This window comes from Tupaia chinensis, unplaced genomic scaffold (assembly GCF_000334495.1).
Source record: "Tupaia chinensis unplaced genomic scaffold, TupChi_1.0 Scaffold000335_1, whole genome shotgun sequence".
Lineage (NCBI taxonomy): Eukaryota > Metazoa > Chordata > Mammalia > Scandentia > Tupaiidae > Tupaia > Tupaia belangeri.
The window spans coordinates 21315-28993 of record NW_006159829.1 but is presented as its reverse complement, the minus strand read 5'-3'; the positions used below and the strand labels follow the sequence as shown (position 1 = coordinate 28993).

General features: G+C 58.2%; 1 protein-coding gene across 4 annotated transcripts in view; it reads left to right on the top strand.

Moving 5' to 3' along the window:
- Positions 1-7679, top strand: part of SPATC1 (spermatogenesis and centriole associated 1) — a 29924-nt gene that overhangs the window by 19756 nt on the left and 2489 nt on the right. For all 4 annotated transcript variants that reach the window (XM_027773281.1, XM_027773280.1, XM_027773282.1 and 1 more), the window contains exons 2-4: positions 3095-3652; positions 3740-4204; positions 4314-4453. In XM_027773281.1, coding sequence (XP_027629082.1) covers positions 3095-3652; positions 3740-4204; positions 4314-4453 — 1163 coding nt within the window. The remainder of the gene's footprint in view (positions 1-3094; positions 3653-3739; positions 4205-4313; positions 4454-7679) is intronic.

Here is a 7679-nt window from a genome sequence, read left to right as displayed (position 1 = left end):
TGGCAGAGAGTGGGAGGCAGCATCCTTACCAGCTTGTGTTGCCTGCATGGCCCCGTCATAAAACACTTTTTTTCTTAAAGAATTATTTTTATTTAACTATTTATTTTAAATTTTGATCAGAGAGGGACGCAGAGAGAGTGAGACAGTGAGAAAGCAAGTTGCAAGGTCTGGGAATTGAACCACAGTCGCCATGTGGGAGTCCAGCATCCTTAACCACCATGCCACCTGCCAGCCTCGAAACACTATTCATAAGGTTTTTTTTAAAAAAAAGATTTATTCACTCATTCATTCATTCACTTTAATTTAACCAGAGAGAGACACAGAGAGAGAGAGAGGAAAGTGAGAAAGCAAGCCACCAGGTCCAGGACTTGAACCCTGGTTGGCCGTGTGGGACTATCCAGTGCCTCAACCACCATGCCACCTGCTGGTCCCATTTATTCATAAGGTTTTTAAAATATATACTCCTGGGCCAGCATGTGGCGGAGGTTAAGATGGTGGATCCCACATGGCTGAGCACACAGTTTGAGTCCCAGACCAAGCAGCTTGAAAAGCAGGTGTGTGCCCAAAGGCCTCGGAGGAGAGCCGAGGACTGCAACATGGCCATTCCTCTGGGCTGACTCTCACTTCCGCTTTGTTCCTAGTAAGGTTTTTAAAATATATACTCCTGGGCCAGCATGTGGCGGAGGTTAAGATGGTGGATCCCACATGGCTGAGCACACAGTTTGAGTCCCAGACCAAGCAGCTTGAAAAGCAGGTGTGTGCCCAAAGGCCTCGGAGGAGAGCCGAGGACTGCAACATGGCCATTCCTCTGGGCTGACTCTCACTTCCGCTTTGTTCCTAGCTCTCTCTGGCCAGTGCACACACACTATGGCAAAAACCTAAAGAAAGTGAACGAGGGGTCAGCACGTGGCAGTGGTTAAGACGGCGGACTCCCACGTAGTCGGTCACAGTTCAAGTCCTGGGCCTGGCAGCTTGAAACTCATGCTAGGTGCATGTGTGTGCATGCTCAAAGTCCCAGGAGGAGAGTGGAGGAGAAGGGATTGCGGTGTGGCCGTCCCGCTGGGGGATGACTCACTTTCCCTCTGTCTGTCTGTCTTTCTCTGGTGAGCACACATGCCCTATGGTAAACACCTTAAAATAAATAAATAAAGCAAAACAACAGAAAAAGAGGTGAACAAAGCGAGGGTGCGTCTACACGCCCACTGTGGAGACATCAGGGGACCCCACCGAAGTCAGGGATTTGGCACTGCCCACTCCCAGAACAAAGTCCACAGTGAGGATGTACGTGGCGGGCCAGTAGCTGGCACCTTCGGGTCAAGGTAAAAGACTGGGCGTGCCGGCAGGTGGGTCGGTGGGAGCCTGCAGCCAGGAGGTGCCGTTTTCCCAAGCGGTGGTGCAGGGAGCGGACGGGGCAGGGCGCCACACAGCCACCTTCGTGGCCACCCACTCTGTACACAGCTGGGGGAGAATGGCGTCAGTGGCCTCAAACAACTGAAGGAAATCATACGAATACGATTTCACAGCACACAGAAAGTTCACGGAACTTTAGTCAGTGCTCAAAATACGGCCTCCAGTGCACATGCCAACGCCGTGGGGGTAGGTGCCGGCTGTGCCCAGCAGGCACTGCCCTCCGGCTCTGCCGAGCGTGCGGTCCACGAGCATGCCGCCCACCAGCGTGCCGCCCACCAGCGTGCCGTCCACAATCGTGCCGTCCACGTGCATGCCCAATCGACGAGCGTGCGGGCCCCACTCAGCCAAGGCTTGGAGAGGGCTGAGCAGCCCGCCAGGTCTTTCAGCTTGCTGCTTTTACAGCCAAGTGGAAGTTATCAAATCGCGCCCTCAGGGCCAGGGAGCCCACAGGAAAGGGCTGGGATCGTGGGGATGAATCCCCCATTGAGGGTGCTTCTTTCCCTCCCTCTCTCAGGGAAGAAGTAAATACACTTAAGAGAAAAACAGCCTATGGGACCAGCAGGTTGCATGGTGACTAAGGCATTGGACAAACCCACATGGCTGACCACGGTTCAAGTGCCGGACCTGGTGGCTTGCTCTCCCTCTGTCTCTCTTTAGTCAAATTGAAATGAATGAATAAATAAAATTAAATAAAAAAAATTTTAAAGAGAAAAACAGCCTAAACTCATGGCTTTTCTTGTATTAAAAAGTAAGGGCCAGCAGGTGGCATGGTGATGAAGGCACTGGACCCCACATGGCAGACTGCACGGTTCGAGTCCTGGACCTGGTGGTGCCAGGCATGCGTGCCCAAAATCCTGAATGGAGGAAAGGGATTACAGCGTGGTCATCCCGAGGGGTAATTCTGCACTTTCCGCCGCTCTGTGTCTCTCCAGCAAGGACATGAGCTCTATGGCAAAAAGAAAAAGAAACGAACTGCCCCCTCCCTGCACGCACACAGCTGCCCTTCAGACCTGCATGGAGTCTCCAAGGGGGTGGCGGGGTGGGCTCCCAGCCCCCGTGCAGGTCCAGGAGCTCAGTGCTGAGCCGGGCCCCTCAGCCCGCACGCCAGCCCACCTGCCACATTCTCTGTTCACGCAGCACACAGGCCCTGCAGGGCTGGCCGCAGGAGCTCTGCCTGTTCTAGGACGGATGTCCTGAAGGGGCCCACCCGGCGGGGCTCATCCCTCCTGCAGGGACAGTGGTCAGAAGGCCCAGGCCCATCCCCCTACCAGAAAAGAGAGGGGTCAACCTGGCTGCCTGGGAGTCCAGCCGCTGGGAGACACTCCCCTTCTGGGCAAGAGCGTTGCCGCTGGGTGCAGTGGGCACCGCTGGGGGAGGGGGGCAGCAGAACGTCCCTGTGGCTTGGGGACCTGGGTCAGTGAAATGGGCCTGGGAAGACAGACCTGAGAATGGCCTTGGGGACCAAGAAGCAAGAGGACAGAGCTGTGGTCTGGTCCTCGGAGCCAGGGAGCCCCGGCAGAGGCAGAGGGGTCGTTAGCCTGCCCACCTAAAGAGCAAGTCTCAGAGGGTGGACAGACAGCCCTCCACAGGCGTCGGGCACCTGGGCAGGGCCCGTGGGAGAGCTGTGGCTGCCCCGCCCCAGCCCTGCGGGCTCACCTGGCGCCTGCTTTCTCTGTGTCTGCAGGTGTCTTCCTGCCCCCATCCCCGGCAGCAGCAAATGACCCAGTCCTGGAGGATATGGGCATGGTGGCCCTGACACCGCTGGCCGACATGCTGAGCACCTCGCAGTCCAGCCCCACGACGGGCTCCATCCTGACAGGCCCTCTCAGCTCGCTGCTATCTGGCTCGGCCCCTGTGGCCCAGAGCACCACCCTCACCAGCCTCCTGACTGGCCCGCTGAGCAGCCACCTGGCCAGCCCCCTGGCAGTGACTCCAGGGGGCACACTGGCCAGCTCCCTGGGCCTGCCTTCCACCGGCCCCCTGACCCCGAGCAACCCCCTGGCCATGTCACAGAGCAGCCCCCTGATGGCCCCTGTGGCAGGCACAGTGGCCGTCTCTCTGAGCAGCCCCCTGCTCGGCTCCACGGCCGCCCCTCTGGGCATCTCGCAGAACCTTCTGGCTAACCCCTTGAACAACCTGGTGCTGCCGGAGCCCCCGAGGGCACATCTGGCAGAGCCACTCAAGGCAGGCCCCTCAAGGCCCCCTCCCTCAGCGGGCACAGGGCCGGCCACCACCACCAGAGGTAACGGTGGGGATGGCGGGGCACCCCGGGTGCAGGGCCCCAGGCCTCGGGCTAACCCTCCTCTCCTTCTGCCCTCCTGCTTCACAGTCCCTCTCTCCACTGAGCACCCCCGGCCAACCCAGGACCCAGAGCCCCTCAGCGTGACGTTTGTGGGTGCACCTCTCCAGACCTCCACCCCTATTGGCGCCCTGGGTGCTTCTGGGGCCACCACAGCCTTCCCCTACAGCACCTCGGATGCCCGGGCCCAGGCCTGCGCGCCCCCAGGGCAGATCGCCTCCCCCTCCACTCCTGCCCCCCAAGCTGCTGCCGACAGCTCCACCCATGGCACCCAGAGCACCCCTTCCCGGGCGCAGCACTCCCCCAGCCGCCCCTTGCCCAGCCCCCACTCTCCTCCACGCAACCCCCACTCCCCACCTCGTACCTCATCCTCTCCTGCCTCTGTCAATGACACCCGGGGTGCACGTACCTCGGAAGCCCCCCGGAAGAGCATCTTGGAGATGGAACGGAAGCTGGCCCACCGCAAGGCCAGCAAGTTCCCCGACACCCCGAGAGGTCAGTGCCATGTCGGGCCAGCATCTCCCCTGACACCCACCCGGGCTGTTGACCACGGCCTCCCAGACACCAGGGCAGCTCAACTGACCATGGCCTCTGTCACCCCCAGAGTCGAAGCAGCTGGCCTGGGAGAGGCTGGTGGGGGAGATCGCTTTCCAGCTGGATCGCAGGATCCTATCCAGCATCTTCCCGGAGCGCGTGCGCCTCTACGGCTTCACGGTCTCCAACATCCCAGAGAAGATCATTCAGGTGTGTGTTGTGCCCTGCTCACCGTGCACACAGAGGGGCCACTGCAGCCAGGCTGCCTGCGTGGAAATCCGAGGGGGCCGGGACGGGGGAGCGCCGTGCTCAGTCCGAGGGCCAGGAGGCACCTGACCATCCACAGCAGGAGTCCGTGGTGCCAGGCCGCGGCCTGCCAGGAATGGGCAGCGCGGGGGCTCTGAACACAGCGCTGGCCTCGCCAGGGACCTCAGGCCAGGGCTTGTGCCAGCGCCTTCCAGATGCTGCCCCTCTGCCTCCACCCCTGGAGGCCCACGGAGCAGGACCTGGCCCTTGCTGGAGTGCGTCTCCGCGCCATGCAGGTCACCAGCCGGGGGAGACCAGGGAGGGCTCAGAGCTGCATCTGGCTGCGCGCTGGGGGGCAGCGCGTCAGGGATGGGGCCCGCACTGAGAGTCACGGCCCGCTCTGGCCATCGAGCTTTTCTTGGGAAGCAGCGCTGCCTCGTGTCTCCTCTGGGCCCTGGCCAAGCTATGTGCGATGCACGCAGGGCTGAATCGGGTCCAGGCTTGAGCTCGCTTTGCCTTGGGTCAGGTTTTATTTTTATAAGAGAGATTCTTGCTATTGGGAGCAGCATCTCAGGATCTTGGGCACGCACACATGCCCGACACGATTTTCAAGGTGCCAGGTCTGGAACTCAAACTGTAGTGGGCCATATGGAAACCCAGCCACCCGCTAGCTGCTGGTTTTATTTTCTTTCTTTTTTTTTAATCACAAATGAGTATCAAATTTTCTAGGACTTTCTCTTATTGAGGTTGGTTCATCCTTTTTTCTCTTAAATTGAGATGCAGGAGACTTTCTGATGACAACTACACTGCGTCCCTGGTGCCTTTATCTTTGCATTTGCTACAGGGCACACGTGCTTGCTGGAGGTAGAAAGAGACAGGAGATAGGAGGAGGCGCCCTCAGGGTAACCACACCAAAGGCCCTTCTCTTCCGCGGGTTTGGAGCACCCACGCATGTGCCCCCGCTATTTCTGACCCGCCAGGGCCAGGACTCAACTGTGCAGTCAGCTATGTGGAGCCAATGCCTTGACCACCACACCCCAGGCTGGCCCCAGTCCCTACTGCTTTTCATGGCACTAAGGGCTCAGTCAGCCCTGCTGGGGGCCCGCGCCCAGTAGGTTCTCAGTCAACCCTGCTGGGGGCCCGCGCCCAGTAGGTGCTCAGTCAGCCCTGCTGGGGGCCCGTGCCCAGTAGGTGCTCAGTCAGCCCTGCTGGGGGCCCGCGCCCAGTAGGTGCTCAGTCAGCCCTGCTGGGGGCCCGTGCCCAGCTGTCATGACAGAAATGCTAGGGCTTCAGTAAACTGAGCCTCTCTTGGCGGGCCCTGGTCTCCTGGCACCAGGCTGCGCGGTCATGGTGTCACGGCGCTGGCTCGCACTGAGAATTGTGTCTGGGCAGGCTAGTTCCCTGGGGAGGTGGTCCTCCTGGGGACTCGGCCGCCTCTGCCAGCCCCCAGTGCAGGGGCTGCTCTGCCCGGGTCCGCTGTCCAGCTATGTCGGCCCCCTGCTGCATCCACGGTGCTGTCTCACCACTGCTCAGAACCACTGCCCCAAGTGTCCTTCGGGGTGCTCTGTGGATTTTCTTCCTTGAGTCGAGCACCTAGGTCATTTTCTCTTATTTTATCCTATCCTTTTTTTTTTTTTCCTTTTAGAGATTTTTGCCATAAAGCGCATGTGCTGGGTGGAGGGAAAGACAGACAATGAGAGGGAAAGCGAGAAATCACTCCCCCAGGGGGCTGGGCACATCGCAATCCTTTCTCCTCCATTCCCTTCCCAGGATCTTGGGCACACACGCACACATGCCAGGCGTGATTTTAAAGCCACCAGCCCCAGGACTCGAACCACTGTCAGCCATATGGGAGTCCAGCAACATAATCGCTATGCCAACTCCTGGTCTGTCCCTCTTTCTTATTTTAAAAAATTCAAGGTAGGGGGACCAGCAGGTGGCGTGGTGGTTAAGGCACTGGCCACTCCCACATGGCTGACCAGGGTTCAACTCCTGAATCTGGGGGCTGGCTCTCTCTCTCTCACTCTCACCCTCTGTCTCTTTCTGGTCACATTAAAAAAATAAATGAATCGGGACAAGCAGGTGGCATGGTGGTTAAGGCACTGGACATTCCCACATGGCTGACCACAGTTTGAGTCCTGGACCTGGTGGCTCGCTTTCTCACTCTTTCTCTCACTCTGTCTCTCTCTGGTCAAATTAAAATAAATGAATGAATAAATTTTTAAAAACTTTAAATAAATAGCTACTTTTTTAAAAAAAAGTTTTGATATCACAATTTAAATAAATAAATAAATAAATAAAATAAAATAATTATTAAAAACAAAATTCAAGGTAGAGCCCATGTGCACACCTTTGAAAGTCCCCAGGAGAGGGAGCCCAGCACAGGGTCTGGTCGTGCTGTGGACCCCTCCGCAATCCCTTCTCCTCCAATCTCCTCTTGGGATCTTGGGCACACATGCACACGCACCCGGCGTGAGTTTAAGCCACCGGGTCCGGGACTCAAACTGCAGTCGACTACATGGGAGTCCAGCGACATAGCCATTATGCCACTGCTGGTTCCAAGGAATTCTTTTATTTAACTTTATTTATTTTAATTTGATCAGAGAGAGAGAGAAAGTCACCTGCTGGCCCCCCTCCTGTGTTTTTCAATAAACACATGTAGGGCAATGACAATCCCTCTAACTAGGGAGACGGTCAGAACATGTAACTGCAATGACAGGAACCCCAGGTGCAGCGGCTCCTGGCCAGAGGTTCAAATGCAGGACCTGGGTCTGGGGGAGGCTCTCCTGTTCCCAGCTGCTGGAAGATGACCACGTGCCCGCCAAGCCCCACCCAGGTCTCAGAGGCTCACAGACAGGACTGATTCCTCTCCAGTGGGACCCTCTTCCATGTCCGTCACCTGAGGCGCTTCTGGCGGTCCCACTGATTTCTAGTGCCCTGTGGTGCCCAGGGAAGAGCCAGTGGGCACCCCTGTGCCCCGTGCAGCCGCAGCTGACCCTCCCTCCATGTGCTATCTACGTCATGGGCACTGCAGGAGGCGTCGGGAGCTGAGCACACGCGGCCCTCTGGCCGGCCCTGGGACCTCTCTCGGGCTCAGCCTACAGGGTCACCCTACCCTGGACTCTGTCCCAGGAGCCCTCTTGGCCCGCATCTGACAGTGGTCGTCTATGGCCACCAGCCAAAGACACCC